Source organism: Salmo salar, chromosome 19 (assembly GCF_965601325.2).
Source record: "Salmo salar chromosome 19, fSalSal1, whole genome shotgun sequence".
NCBI classification, from domain to species: domain Eukaryota; kingdom Metazoa; phylum Chordata; class Actinopteri; order Salmoniformes; family Salmonidae; genus Salmo; species Salmo salar.
In genome coordinates this window covers 80,210,854-80,227,144 of record NC_138309.1, presented here as the reverse complement: position 1 = coordinate 80,227,144, position 16,291 = coordinate 80,210,854, and the positions used below count along the sequence as shown (strand labels likewise).

General features: G+C 44.1%; 1 protein-coding gene across 2 annotated transcripts in view; it reads left to right on the top strand.

The window, feature by feature from the left end:
- LOC106579641 (piezo-type mechanosensitive ion channel component 2) overlaps positions 1–16,291 on the top strand; it is a 256,001-nt gene that overhangs the window by 24,233 nt on the left and 215,477 nt on the right. For both annotated transcript variants that reach the window (XM_045702749.2, XM_045702748.2), the window contains exon 2: positions 14,536–14,631. In XM_045702749.2, the coding sequence (XP_045558705.2) occupies positions 14,536–14,631 (96 nt within the window). The remainder of the gene's footprint in view (positions 1–14,535; positions 14,632–16,291) is intronic.

The window sequence follows — 16,291 nt, the reverse complement described above, 5'->3', positions numbered from 1 at the left end:
CCGTTCTGCACAGGACTGTTGTACTGCGCCGTTATTTGTCTGTTTGTGGCCCGGCTTGTTAGCTTGTATGATTCTTGCCATTCTCCTTCGACCTCTCGTCAACAAGCTGTTTTTGCCCGCAGGACTACCTCTGACCTGATATTTTTTGTTTGTCGCACCATTCTCTGTAAACCCTAGACACTGTTGTGTGTGAAAAGCCCAGGAGGTCTGACGATTCGAAAGTGTCTTTTATGTGACCAGGTCACTTTTACACCTGCAGGCAAAGTAAACAGCAAAGGGAATAATCCCCCATTCCTCCCCCCATTCACTCCCTTTCATTTCACCTCAGGCAGAAAAGATGTGGATCGACCAATCACTCATCTAGTGGTCATTAAGCATAGAGATACTGTCTGCACCACACCATCACTTTGGAGGGCAGCCTGCGTGCAGAGTTGGCGTTGCCAGCTGGGTAGCAATGATCTTCCTCACAAATATCGTAATACAATACATTCATCAGATATGCTACATATTCATCTCATTATATTGAAGGCAGTGTGATGTTACAGCTGCTTATCTTTAGACATATAGCCAGTAGGCACCCAAACTAGCCCTATCTGAAGTATGAATATGATCAATCACATCGCCAGGTGGCCTTGTGTTCTGGCAGACATGAGTCAGTAGTAGATTGCTAACCTGTATTTTATATGGATGATAAACGTTGGACTACTCTGTTTTTGCCAGGCAAAACTGGAAGAAATTAATCTTCTGGTCACTAATCTGGATATGCGTGTCCAACTTTGCGCAGTAAACACATTTATACAAAAACAATAAAAACATTCTGGGGTTGTTATACCACCACCGAAAGGGCACTTTGGAGACTGGAAGGACAAAAAAAGGCATGTGTTCTGCACAGGTAGAACCCTATCTGTGCACGTGCCTTCCACCCTGTGTGATTTAAAGTACATTTTGCTATGATCCTTCATTATTTACAAAACTTTCATTATTTGCAGAAGATTCTGTAAGTGTAGATTAATCTAACCCTGATGAAGATTTTGAAATAAGTAACTGAACAACTGAAATTTAAAGCTTGGTGTATAATTTTGGGAACTCTAGTCGTTCAGTTGGCCAGAAGTGGGAAGGTTGAGTTATGGAAGGGTTAAAATATTTATTGTTCATAAATTCTTTGTAGAGCAGTAATTGATATTTTGATGTGCTTTTACCGGTAAAATCCACTGGGCTGCATAATTCAACTCCCTTAATTAACATTTTATGTTTACTAAAATGTTATATCTGTGCCCTGCAGCTGCTAGAAAGGAAAATGGCTGAGTTCATCTGATTTAAGGACAGACCACATGTTGTTTTGTGTCACAACTCATTTTTTATCAATGTGTAATTTTAACCCACACAGTTGTTTGTATCATTCAACTTTATTATTCCTCGACGACGCCATGTTTATTAATGATGCTGGCATGCCGAATTTGCAACACTTTACTGTCTGTCTCCTTTCCTTTCTGTTAATGGCTAGCTAGACGCTAGAGAGCAATACCACACCCTGACTGTGGTATACTATAACATCAGATAGAATTATCATACCAAAGCAAAGCCAAACTCTTAAGTCTTTCTCCATGACTGTCAGTTTAACTTAAGTCCTTTCTTTACTTGTTAAGCCTCAGTGTTCTCAAAAGCCAACGGCTTACTATAAATAAGATAACTTATAAGCATAAGCACACTTGGTCTCTGATTTACATGTTTGTTCACAATAAGCCATGCCTGTAGTCACATTCCACAACATGCTATATACTTTGGACCGATTTCTGTCTCTGACAAGATATTCAAGCAGGCTTTCCAGCATTCTCTCACTGCAGAATAGAGACATTTTGATTTGACCAAAGCAAACTAAGTTTAGCCCCAAAGAACATTAAGTGCTGTTCATTTCTTGATTGTTTCAGCTTCTAGATTTAACTCAAACCCTGTCTTGTGTATATCCCCACTATATGTATTCAGTTCAAGGAGTAATAATTAATGGGGTGTCTACAGCATAGGTGGTGAAGTGCAAATTCTGCCTGACTTGGAGCTTGACGAGGAAGCAATGGAGCGTGGAAGTGTGCTGCTCTGCACCCACAAACACAGACATGGCCTCCCTTCCTCTCTCCGCCAGTATCGTACCAAACTACAATCATTAGGGTCACTTAAACCCACAGCAGATATTATGAGGGGAATCATTTGCAGTGTTTGCAGCTCAGTAAGGAAAATAAACAGGGTGTGGACATTTTGGGGCAGCATGGGGTGTTGTGTGTTGGCAGTGGCTCTGGTCACGACTCCTACTCCAAACAGTCAGGCTTGTCCTGAAGACCCAGCTGATTGAAGCTGCTGCCCCAGTTGATCTGTGTGCTGGCTGTCAATAGGAGGTCACCTGCTGGGGGGAAGTGTTAATGTACACCTAATCCCAATAACACTGCCAGAGACAGGGCTCACCATCCACACAGATCCAGAACCAGAACACACCCACACACATGTGTAGCCGGTGTAAAATGGCTAGCTAGTTAGAGGTGCACACTAGTAGCATTTCAACTGGTGGCGTCACTTGTTCTGAGACCTTGAAGTAGTTGTTTCCATTTCTCTGCAAGGGTCGTGGCTTTTGTGGAGCAATAAGAAACGATGCTTCGAGGGAGGCCGTTGTTGATGTGTTCAGAGGGTCTCTGGTTCAAGCCCAGGTTGAAGCGAGGGGAGCAACGAAAGCAACACTGTTACACATGCGCACACAGATACACACAAATGAAGTTTGCCATACTGCCATAATTACAATACATGAATCTAAACCATCAGTATCCTGTGCACTACCCTCGTTGCGAACCAGGCTTCCCTAAAACAGGAAGCCTGGTGAAGTTAATGGCCGAAAAATAGCTAAATAGGGGTGGCAACCCAATGTAAACCAGTGATGCCTTACAACACATTAAACCAATCAAATGCCTTGCTTGGGTGGAGCTCCAATAGTGCTCACTAGATTAGTGCCGTAGGTGCAACAGTGTGTGAGAATGGCCGGGAAATCGCAGATTAAAACACCATCAGAATATGTTGATGTCGATTTGGTGTATAGAGCACACTTTTGACAAAACAGAATTCAAGTTTTCTTCAATATTCTTCAATGTTGCAAACTAGCATACGGAACAACTCTCTGCAAAATGTGTCCTTCCCGTTCGGAAAACAGTGACGAACATAACACGCAGCACCAACGGCATGTGGGGGGAGGGTTCTTGAAATGTAACATCCAATCAAAATTCTCCAGACCTCCAAGGGAGGCGTGACAGCGACGTGATTTTGGAGGCATGGCAACGTGAGACTACCTGTACGCCTCCGGTGTTAAATCGCTGTTGAAAACTCCTAAATATTCTGCTCTCTGCAATGCAAACCCAAACCTTGTTGCTTCAGGTGATATTAATGAATGGGCTTTGTTATTGTAATGGTGTACACTAACTTGATACAAGTCTGCCTGCAACCCATGCACTGGGCCAACCCTTTAAGTGCTGGTCAAGGAATGGAGGCAGGCAGGCAGGCAGGCAGGCAGGCAGGCAGGCAGGCAGGCAGGCAGGCAGGCAGGCAGGCAGGCAGGCAGGCAGGCAGGCAGGCAGGCAGGCAGGCGTATCCCAACTCCTCCTGAGACACCCGCAGGGAATGGGTTCACGGCTAGGGTCACCATGGTCCAGCACCCCTGGAGCAATTGGGGTTACCTGTTTTACTCAAGGAAAAAGCAACAGAGATTTCACCTTGTAGGCTCTGGGATTCAAACCAGCAACCTTTTGGTAACTGGCCCAATGCTCTAACCTCGAGGCTCTTTACTTTCCGGAGGTTGTATTTACAAACATCTACAGAGAAAAATGCTGAAAATAGTTTACAAAAATAAATTGTAAACTTACTTGGCAGAGGAGTGTTTCTGTCTGTAATAAATCCCTTTTGTGGGGAAAACTCATTCTGATTGGCTGGGCCTGGCTCCCCAGTGGGTGTCCTCCCTGCCTCACCCATTGCTGCACCCCTGCCCAGTCATGTGAAATCTATAGATTAGGGCCTAATGAATGTATGTAAATTGACTGATTTCCTTATATTACTATAAATATTTGAAATTGTTGCGTTCATATTTTTGCTCAGTATACATTTTTGTCATTTAGCTGATGCTCTTATCCAGAGCAACTTACAGAAGTTAAATGCATTGCTCAGGGGCACATAGACCAATTTTTCCCCAAGACGGGTCAGGGATTCAAACCAGTGACCTTTACTGTTACTGGCCCAACGCTCTTAACCTCTAGGCTACCTGTCGCCCTGTTACCTGTCATGTAGCTCTCCCTGAATGAATGAGGGGAACGAAGATTCTAAGGACCAGCCCCAAGAGGGCATGAGTTTGAATCAGACTGTAGCTAGCTTTCCATCCAATTGGCACCAGATTTTCATGCAAATATTCTAAAATCTGCATGAAGAAAATATGCGCATTTTAAAAACTAAAGTTCAATGTGTTTCCAGTCTACTGATAGTTTTGTCAAAATTGTTGTATTAAATAGCAGATGTGCCACTCTGGTCTTGGTGCCTGTGCTCTAGCCAACAGCTTGCAGCGCAGGTAGGCTAGTCTACATGATGACATTATTATGGATAAAAGCAAGAATAATTGTATTTGTCAAACGGCAGCCAAGCATCGATCATCATGTCATTCAGAATCATACCATCGATATTTATTGGAAAAGAGCATCAAGCTCATCACTGTGCACTTTCACCACCCTGTGAAGTTCATCAGAAGTTATTTAATCTGTAGCCTAATAAACTGCATGGTTTCCCGAATCGTAGGTGGGAGGACCGCACACCATATCATCACGTGACTCCAAGTTTACTTCAATATGATGTAAACTTGGAGTTTCTGTACAGCACTTTGAGATATCAGCTGATGTAAGAAGGGCTATATAAATAAATTTGATTTGATTTGATGGTTATTATATCAATATTTATATCAATAATTGCACTTAAACACGTTTCCACCACCATTTTTTTGCATAATACATTTTACAGACACAAAAATTAACAAAAAATATTTAGTATGGTATTTAGAAAATTGTACCGAAACGTCCTGTTTCTGTCACGCTCTGATCTGTTTCACCTGTTCCTGTGATTGTCTCCACCCCCTCCAGGTGTCGCTTATTTTACCCAGTGTATTTATCCCTGTGTTTCCTGTCTCTCTGTTCCAGTTCGTCTTGTATGTTTAAGTCAAGTCGACAAGTGTGTTTTTCCCCATACTCCTTTTGCTATTCTCCTTTTTGTAGTCCTCCTGGTTTTGACCCTTGCCTGTTTTCTGGACTTTGTACCCGCCTGCCTTTACCATTCTGCCTGCCTTGACCAGGAGCCTGTCTGCCACTCTGTACCCCCCGGACTCTGATCTGGTTTTGACCTTTTTGCCTGTCCATGACCATTCTCTTGCCTACCCCTTTGGATTAATAAACATTTTAAGACTCCAACCATCTGCCTCCTGTGTCTACATCTGGGTCTCGCCTTTTGCCATGATAGTTTCCATCACAGCTGTCGTGATTTTTTTATTTATAAGGTATGACATAAAAACTGTGGATGGAAACAGGGAGTGGTTTGTGATATAAAGTCTTTAAAAAAGCAGTGGAAAAGGTGTTAAAGTCTAAATGTTGAATACAATTATATTTACATTTACTCTACTGCTTGTCTGTGAGGTTGGTCTTTCAGTGGTCGAAATATGAGACAAAATATCCACAGGAAATGATTATTTACATTTTTTTACATTTAAGTCATTTAGCAGACGCTCTTATCCAGAGCGACTTACAAATTGGTGGATTCACCTTATGATATCCAGTGGAACAACCACTTTACAATAGTGCATCTAAATCTTTTAAGGGGGGGGGGGGGTGTTAGAAGGATTACTTTATCCTATCCTAGGTATTCCTTAAAGAGGTGGGGTTTCAGGTGTCTCCGGAAGGTGGTGATTGACTCCGCTGTCCTGGCGTCGTGAGGGAGCTTGTTCCACCATTGGGGTGCCAGAGCAGCGAACAGTTTTGACTGGGCTGAGCGGGAATTGTGCTTCCTCAGAGGTAGGGAGGCGAGCAGGCCAGAGGTGGATGAACGCAGTGCCCTTGTTTGGGTGTAGGGCCTGATCAGAGCCTGAAGGTACGGAGGTGCCGTTCCCCTCACAGCTCCGTAGGCAAGCACCATGGTCTTGTAGCGGATGCGAGCTTCAACAGGAAGCCAGTGGAGAGAGCGGAGGAGCGGGGTGACATGAGAGAACTTGGGAAGGTTGAACACCAGACGGGCTGCGGCGTTCTGGATGAGTTGTAGGGGTTTAATGGCACAGGCAGAGAGCCCAGCCAACAGCGAGTTGCAGTAATCCAGACGGGAGATGACAAGTGCCTGGATTAGGACCTGCGCCACTTCCTGTGTGAGGCAGGGTCGTACTCTGCGGATGTTGTAGAGCATGAACCTACAGGATCGGGTCACCGCCTTGATGTTAGTAGAGAATGACAGGGTGTTGTCCAGGGTCACGCCAAGGTTCTTAGCACTCTGGGAGGAGGACACAATGGAGTTGTCAACCGTGATGGCGAGATCATGGAACGGGCAGTCCTTCCCCGGGAGGAAGAGCAGCTCCGTCTTGCCGAGGTTCAGCTTGAGGTGGTGATCCGTCATCCACACTGATATGTCTGCCAGACATGCAGAGATGCGATTCGCCACCTGGTTATCAGAAGGGGGAAAGGAGAAGATTAATTGTGTGTCGTCTGCATAGCAATGACAGGAGAGACCATGTGAGGATATGACAGAGCCAAGTGACTTGGTGTATAGCGAGAATAGGAGAGGGCCTAGAACAGAGCCCTGGGGGACACCAGTGGTGAGAGCACGTGGTGCGGAGACAGATTCTCGCCACGCCACCTGGTAGGAGCAACCTGTCAGGTAGGACGCAATCCAAGCGTGGGCCGCGCCGGAGATGCCCAACTCGGAGAGGGTGGAGAGGAGGATCTGATGGTTCACCGTATCAAAGGCAGCAGATAGGTCTATGAGGATGAGAGCAGAGGAGAGAGAGTTAGCTTTAGCAGTGCGGAGAGCCTCCGTGACACAGAGAAGAGCAGTCTCAGTTGAATGACCAGTCTTGAAACCTGACTGATTTGGATCAAGAAGGTCATTCTGAGAGAGATAGCAGGAGAGCTGGCCAAGGACGGCACGTTCAAGAGTTTTGGAGAGAAAAGAAAGAAGGGATACTGGTCTGTAGTTGTTGACTTCGGAGGGATCGAGTGTAGGTTTTTTCAGAAGGGGTGCAACTCTCGCTCTCTTGAAGACGGAAGCCAGCGGTCAAGGATGAGTTGATGAGCGAGGTGAGGTAAGGGAGAAGGTCTCCGGAAATGGTCTGGAGAAGAGAGGAGGGGATAGGGTCAAGCGGGCAGGTTGTTGGGCGGCCGGCCGTCACAAGACGTGATATTTCATCTGGAGAGAGAGGGGAGAAAGAGGTCAAAGCACAGGGTAGGGCAGTGTGAGCAGGACCAGCGGTGTCGTTTGACTTAGCAAACGAGGATCGGATGTCGTCAACCTTCTTTTCAAAATGGTTGACGAAGTCATCCGCAGAGAGGGAGGAGGGGGGGAGGGGGAGGAGGATTCAGGAGGGAGGAGAAGGTGGCAAAGAGCTTCCTAGGGTTAGAGGCAGATGCTTGGAATTTAGAGTGGTAGAAAGTGGCTTTAGCAGCAGAGACAGAAGAGGAAAATGTAGAGAGGAGGGAGTGAAAGGACGCCAGGTCCGCAGGGAGGCGAGTTTTCCTCCATTTCCGCTCGGCTGCCCGGAGCCCTGTTCTGTGGGCTCGCAATTAGTCATCGAGCCACGGAGCAGGAGGGGAGGACCGAGCCGGCCTGGAGGATAGGGGACATAGAGAATCAAAGGATGCAGAAAGGGAGGAGAGGAGGGTTGAGGAGGCAGAATCAGTGGATATGTTGGAGAAGGTTTGAGCAGAGGGAAGAGATGATAGGATGGAAGAGGAGAGAGTAGCGGGAGAGAGAGAGCGAAGGTTGGGACGGTGCAATACCATCCGAGTAGGGGCAGAGTGAGAAGTGTTGGATGAGAGCGAGAGGGAAAAGGATACAAGGTAGTGGTCGGAGACTTGGAGGGGAGTTGCAATGAGATTAGTGGACGAACAGCATCTAGTAAAGATGAGGTCAAGCGTATTGCCTGCCTTGTGAGTAGGGGGGGAAGGTGAGAGGGTGAGGTCAAAAGAGGAGAGGAGTGGAAAGAAGGAGGCAGAGAGGAATGAGTCAAAGGTAGACGTGGGGAGGTTAAAGTCACCCAGAACTGTGAGAGGTGAGCCATCCTCAGGAAAGGAACTTATCAAAATGTCAAGCTCATTGATGAACTCTCCAAGGGAACCTGGAGGGCGATAAATGATAAGGATGTTAACCTGTTATGGCTAGGGGGCAGTATTTTCACGGCTGGATAAAAAACGTACCCGATTTAATCTGGTTACTACTCCTGCCCAGTAACTAGAATATGCATATAATTATTGGCTTTGGATAGAAAACACTCCAAAGTTTCTAAAACTGTTTGAATGGTGTCTGTGAGTATAACAGAACTCAAATGGCAGGCCAAAACCTGAGAGATTCCTTTACAGGAAGTGGCCTGTCTGACCATTTCTTGAACTTCTTTGCCATCTCTATCTTTTACAAAGGATCTCTGCTCTAACGTGACACTTCCTACGTCTTCCATGGGCGCTCAGAGCCCGGGAAAAACCTGAATGTCGTCATCCCAGCCGCAGGCTGAAACACATTATCGCCTTTCTCAAGTGGCCGATCAAGGGACTGTGGGCTTAGGCGCGTGCCCTGGCTGCCCCCGTCTTTGTGATTTTTCCTCTGTTTGCGGAAAAGGAGATTCCCGGTCGGAATATTATCGCTTTTTTACGAGATAAATTGCATAAAAATTGATTTTAAACAGCGGTTGACATGCTTCGAAGTACGGTAATGGAATATTTAGAATTTTTTTGTCACGAATTGCGCCATGCGCACGACCATGATTTACCATTTCGGATAGTGTCTGGGACGCACGAACAAAACGCCGCTATTCGGATATAACGATGGATTATTTTGGACCAAACCAACATTTGTTATTGAAGTAGCAGTCCTGGGAGTGCATTCTGACGAAGACAACAAAAGGTAATCAAACTTTTATAATAGTAAATCTGATTTTGGTGAAGGCTAAACTTGCCGGGTGTCTAAATAGCTAGCCCGTGATGGCTGGGCTATGTACTTAGAATATTGCAAAATGTGCTTTCACCAAAAAGCTATTTTAAAATCGGACATATCGAGTGCATAGAGGAGTTCTGTATCTATAATTCTTAAAATAATTGTTATGCTTTTTGTGAACGTTTATCGTGAGTAATTTAGTAAATTGTTAGTAAATTCCCCGGAAGTTTGCGGGGGGTATGCTAGTTCTGAACGTCACATGCTAATGTAAAAAGCTGTTTTTTGATATAAATATGAACTTGATTGAACAAAACATGCATGTATTGTATAACATAATGTCCTAGGTGTGTCATCTGATGAAGATCATCAAAGGTTAGTGCTGCATTTAACTGTCTTCTGGGTTTTTGTGACATTATATGCTAGCTTGAAAAATGGGTGTCTGATTATTTCTGGCTTGGTACTCTGCTGACATAATCTAATGTTTTGCTTTCGCTGTAAAGCCTTTTTGAAATCGGACAGTGTGGTTAGATAAAGGAGAGTCTTGTCTTTAAAATGCTGTGAAATAGTCATATGTTTGAAAAATTGAAGTTTTTGTATTTTTGAGGAATTTGTAATTCGCGCCACGCCTATCATTGGATATTGGAGCAGGTGTTCCGCTAGCGGAACGTCTAGATGTAAGATTAAGCTTGAAAGGGCTGGTAACTGTGACAGCATGGAATTCAAATGAGGAGATAGACAGATGGGTCAGGGGAGAAAGAGAGAATGTCCACTTGGGAGAGATGAGGATTCCAGTGCCACCACCCCGCTGGCCAGATGCTCTCGGGGTATGCGAGAACACATGGGCAGACGAGGAGAGAGCAGTAGGAGTAGCAGTGTTATCTGTGGTAATCCATGTTTCCGTCAGTGCCAAGAAGTCGAGGTGCTGGAGGGTAGCATAGGCTGAGATGAACTCTGCCTTGTTGGCCGCAGACCGGCAGTTCCAGAGGCTGCCGGAGACCTGGAACTCCACGTGGGTCGTGCGCGCTGGGACCACCAGGTTAGAGTGGCAGCGGCCACGCGGTGTGAAGCGTTTGTGTGGCTTGTACAGAGGGGAGAGAACAGGGATAGACAGACACATAGTTGACAGGCTACAGAAGAGGCTACGCTAATGCAAAGGAGATTGGAATGACAAGTGGACTACACTTCTCGAATGTTCAGAAAGTTAAGCTTACGTTGCAAAAATGTTATTGACTAAAATGACGAAGATGATACAGTACTGCTGGCTGGTGAAGTAGGCTAGCTAGCAGTGGTTGCGTTGTTGACTTTGTTTGAATGTGTAGCTGGCTAGGTAACCTCGATAGTTTCAGTACTACACCTTATCATGATACAAAAGCAACTATGTAGCTAGCTAACATAGCACTAATCAAGACGTTCCTTTGTAATGTATTTCGTTTCTACAATTCTGCTCGTCGGTAATAGTTGGCTAGGTTTGGAAAAATGGCGTCGCGGGGGACGAAAATAGCTGGCTAGCTAACCTCGATAATTACTCTAAACTACACAATTATCAAACTATGACAAAGACAACTAACACTGCACTCGTCAAATCGTTCCGTTGTAATGTATTGGTTTCTACAGTGCTGCTAGTCAGTAAAGGTTGGCTAGCTAGCAGTGGGTTTGATGATGACTAGGTGTGTTGACTAAGTCTGGAGTCTGGACAACGGCGTCGCGGCGCGGCGCGGCTGGCTAGCTAACCTCGATAATTACTCTAAACTACACAATTATCTTAGATACAAAGACAGCAAAGACAGCTATGTAGCTAGCTAGCACTACACTAATCAAGTCGTTCCGTTGTAATGTAATAGTTTCTACAGTGCTGCTAGTCAGTAAAGGTTGGCTAGCTAGCAGTGGGTTTGATGATGACTAGGTGTGTTGACTAAGTCTGGAGTCTGGACAACGGCGTCGCGTCGCGGTGCGGCTGGCTAGCTAACCTCGATAATTACTCTAAACTACACAATTATCTTAGATACAAAGACAGCAAAGACAGCTATGTAGCTAGCTAGCACTACACTAATCAAGTCGTTCCGTTGTAATGTAATAGTTTCTACAGTGCTGCTAGTCAGTAAAGGTTGGCTAGCTAGCAGTGGGTTTGATGATGACTAGGTGTGTTGACTAAGTCTGGAGTCTGGACAATGGCGTCGCGTCGCGGCTGGCTAGCTAACCTCGATAATTACTCTAAACTACACAATTATCTTAGATACAAAGACAGCAAAGACAGCTATGTAGCTAGCTAGCACTACACAAATCAAGTCGTTCCGTTGTAATGTAATAGTTTCTACAGTGCTGCTAGTCGGTAGAAGTTGGCTAGTTGGCTAGCTAGCAGTGTTGACTAAGTTAGGAGGACGAAAACAGCTGGCTGGCTAGCTAACCTCGATAATTACTCTAAACTACACAATTATCTTTGATACAAAGACGGCTATGTAGCTAGCTAAGAAAAAATTGTTCAGATCAAACCGTTGTAATGTAATGAAATGTAATATTACCTGTGGAGCGAAGTGAAGTGCGACTACCCGCTCCAAACCCGGAAGTATATTTCCCCGACTTATTAGAAATATCTGTTTCTAACACCTGACACATGCACAAAACCATGTAAACACCTGCAAGACTTCGGTCAGTACATCGAGTGCATGTACTTCCTTCTTGTGCATGTGCCTTTGTTCACCAGCAAACAAATCTTGTTTGCCACACACAGCGGTGGGTTTAATAAGACTTTCCTATGGATATTTTGTCTTAAAATTCGACCCACTGAATTTTCTTCAACATTTGTGACAGACAAGGGAAGTTATGTGTTTTTTTTCTATGTAAATGTGCGTAGTTATGCTGACATCATCGCCACGATCGGAACTAGGCCTCCCTGTGAGTCACAGTCTCTTGTAGCGTCTGAACTTTTCAACCTGCAGTGTAAGTATTTTCAAATAGAATAAAGTGTAATTGTACTGGTTTGGTATTTGGCCTATTAACATCCCACTGCTTGGTTATGGTGGTGTTAGTCATATGATGGTCATTTGAATAATTCTGTAAATACTACTTGACATGACTTAATTCTGAAGTAAGTACAGGCAATGTTTAATAAAGGCCCAATCCTGAATTTGAAAAACAACTTGGTGGTAAATGTCACAGGGGTTGCACCTTTAAACTGATGCGTCCCACTGGACTGAATTGTATCAATGGGGAGTGTTCCACTCAGGAAAAGCAAACAATGCTCTTTTAATGGCAAACAAAGGGATGAAGCAGAAGAGAAAAGAGATGAGTACAAGTACATTTTGAAACCTTAAAACTGTGAAATATAACCTATTAAAAATAGGAACAAATGCCACTGTGCTGTATCAGGGGAAATACATAAAGGAAAAAAGTGTGTCCATTGTTGTGCATAAAAATATAATTGTAATTTAGAATCTATGCTTTGTGTGTATTTCTGGGTTGTGAGCGATGGAGCCTTTATTTTTACCATTAAGCAGGCCACCAACCTCTGTTGCATGCAATAATTCATAGAGCTCCTTAGAAAATGACTCAAGTCCATCATTGTTCAGAGGAGTGGACCATTTTGTTTGAAAGCCTGAAGAAATATGCTGCAAACATAATTAATTTTGGCTGAAAGCGCCGACGGACTCACAGGACTATTTAACACAAGTGCCATACATGACATTTTTCATAAACTTTGCGCAGGCTGAAGATTGAGCTGCATGTATGTTTTCCCAGATAGATTCATGGACAGACCGGTACTCAGGCTAAAATGCTTGACTTAAATGGCATCAGCCATGGTTTATCTTAATGCAATCTGGACGTTTTTTGGCACGGTGTAGCTGTAGTAGATGTCGTTTTGCTCAGTTTTGGCATTCCGACAGAGATCTGCCAAGTTTTCTCCAGTGCCAAATGCCTGTTGTCAAACACTGTTGGAATGTCGAGTGCAGCAGTGCAGGCATCTATCAAACACTGTATGTCAAAAACGTTGAGGTTTATACATAGCCGCAGGAAGCAGGGGTGCTGAGGGTGCTGCAGCACCCCCTGAAAAATCGGAATAGAAACAAATATATGAATAAAAACTATAATAATAGTAATGCACGGGCCTTTACAACTCCTGTATTTGTGAACCGATTTAGCCGTCGCAGCATCCCCACCCCAACCATCTTCCTGCTGCTATGGCTTTACAGAGCTATCCCTTCCCTCCACTCCCATCGACACTGTTCACACCACTCTCCAAAGCTGTAATCATAACTGTTAGAGACACAGAACTTCTTCGTCCCTTTAATTTGAAACGTTGGTGCTGCTGTTCTGTTTTATTTTGGTTCCTTCTAATTAAGGCTACTAACTTCTGGGGGGGGGGGGGGGGGGGGGGGTTATCCATGGTGTTATGTCACAGATGGGTTCTGATTCATCCAGGGTATTATGTCACAGATGGGTTCTGATTTATTCATGGTGTTATGTCACAGATGGGTTCTGATTTATCCATGGTGTTATGTCACAGATGATGTCTGATTTATCCATGGTGTTATGTCACAGATGGGTTCTGATTTATCCATGGTGTTATGTCACAGATGGGTTCTGATTTGTCCATGGTGTTATGTCACAGATGGGTTCTGATTTATCTGTGGTGTTATGTCACAGATGGGTTCTGATTTATCCATGGTGTTATGTCACAGATGGGTTCTGATTCATCCAGGGTATTATGTCACAGATGGGTTCTGATTTATTCATGGTGTTATGTCACAGATGGGTTCTGATTTATCCATGGTATTATGTCACAGATGGGTTCTGATTTATCCATGGTATTATGTCACAGATGGGTTCTGATTTATCCATGGTGTTATGTCACAGATGATGTCTGATTTATCCATGGTGTTATGTCACAGATGGGTTCTGATTTATCCATGGTGTTATGTCACAGATGATGTCTGATTTATCCATGGTATTATGTCACAGATGGGTTCTGATTTATCCATGGTGTTATGTCACAGATGGGTTCTGATTTATCCATGGTGTTATGTCACAGATGGGTTCTGATTTGTCCATGGTGTTATGTCACAGATGGGTTCTGATTTATCTGTGGTGTTATGTCACAGATGGGTTCTGATTTATCCATGGTGTTATGTCACAGATGGGTTCTGATTTATCCATGGTGTTATGTCACAGATGGGTTCTGATTTATCCGTGGTGTTATGTCACAGATGGGTTCTGATTTATCCGTGGTGTTATGTCACAGATGGGTTCTGATTTATCCATGGTGTTATGTCACAGATGGGTTCTGATTTATCCAGGGTATTATGTCATAGATGGGTTCTGATCCGATGTTTTACTTGCTCCCTTGTTGTTTTGCAGCCTGTCTGTTCCGGTACAATGGGTTTTCTTTTGTCTACCTCATCTACCTCCTGCTCATCCCGCTGTTCCCAGAACCCACCAAAACAACAATGCAAGGTAAGAAATGTTTCCTCCATGATGTATTCCAGTGAACTTATTTAGTCAGGTTTGTTTCTTACAGTAGATGTGTTCTTACTGTACAGCTCTCTTCCATCAGTGTAGAGGCCACATATGTTTTGGTATGAGGATGTGGAGGTAACAGTTATCTGTCTAAGAGTCAACTGACACATACAACCCTTTTAGAGACTCTTAACTGGTAATTCCTTGAGCAAACAAATCAAATCAAACAATCCATTTTAAAGAGCCAGAGGTTAAATGGTTACGTTATCAGGGTTTATGGATGGCCTCAGCCTAAACCGAGGATTTACAGCACTCAGTGACAGAATGATTTCAGACTCCTCGGCCTCTGTGTCAGAGAAGGCAGGGATGAGAAATGATGGTGCTGTGGTTTGACATTGCAACACACACACACAAACCATATCTGTCCTTAAAATACTGAGGAAACATTTTCCTGTACGGTTTTCCTTCATGTGCACCTCAATCTTTACCATCTCAGTTTGAATGTGGCTTTCATTGTACACTGTAAGCCTTCAGTTAAATATAAGATACATTTCTTCTTAACACTACCTCCCAAATTGTGTGACAGCCAGGCAGGGATAACACCACTCAGGAAAAGGGAGGGAGGGAGGGAGGACAGAGTGAGATGAAAGAATGCAGCTTCTGCCTGTCTGCACAGAGACACATGCACTCCTCCTTCACTCTCCCCCTTAAGTGTCAGCTGGCCACAAGTTCATCTCTCTCCCTCTCTCCCTCTCTAGCCTGTGAAAGCTCATCCTAAAATCTACTATCAGTGCCTCTGGCTACTACCAGTGCTGGAACACACTTTGCATCAGTACACACTAAATCTAACTGGTTCCCTTGTGTTTCTATAGGGTGGTGAGTGTATAGTGAGGTATTAGCAGTGTTGTGTATGACTATACTCCCCTTAATGTGAATTGTATAAACACCCCTTCCTATCCTGTCCCCCATTGGCTAAACTTATTTCAGTGTTTAATAACCCAGCTGTTATCTGGTCAGAAATACCTTTTTAGTCACCTCATCTGGTATTCTGGAGTTAATACATACGTATAAATTCATTATATGTACCCATTGATTCTTGAAGAATATAACTTATAAATGCCTCATGAGCTTAGTTCAACTGTCGTACACCATCAGAACCCAAAATATAAACTTGTTTTACTCCAATATTTGTCAACAAAGTGAATATTGAGAAAACACTATATAGCCTCAAAACATGATTACAACTATTATTTTGATGTCATGGATGGTCAGTCCTTGCATCCATAACTCTGTCTATGAATGTGAGAGCGGTTGAATTTTTCCAGTCCCATCCCTTAGCTTTTTACCAAAACAGGGGTGGAGAGTATTCCAGACGTGTCAGAGCATGTGCTTGTCAGTCATGTGCCTCTTGTTTCAGGAGATTCTCTTGCCTTGGGGTGACAAGGCTTGGCACTAAAATCTAAAGTTATCCCCCCAAATAAAGTAGTCCACCAAAACATTGGTGGACGGGTGGGTTGGTTGGTGACAGTGGGGGGGGGGGGGGAAGAATCTAAGCCGGAAAATATTGACTCAATATCTATCCAATGACGCCGGTACATCAAAGACAGGTTCTTGCTCTATATTTACTCACAAAAAAACTATTTTATGACTTCTATTG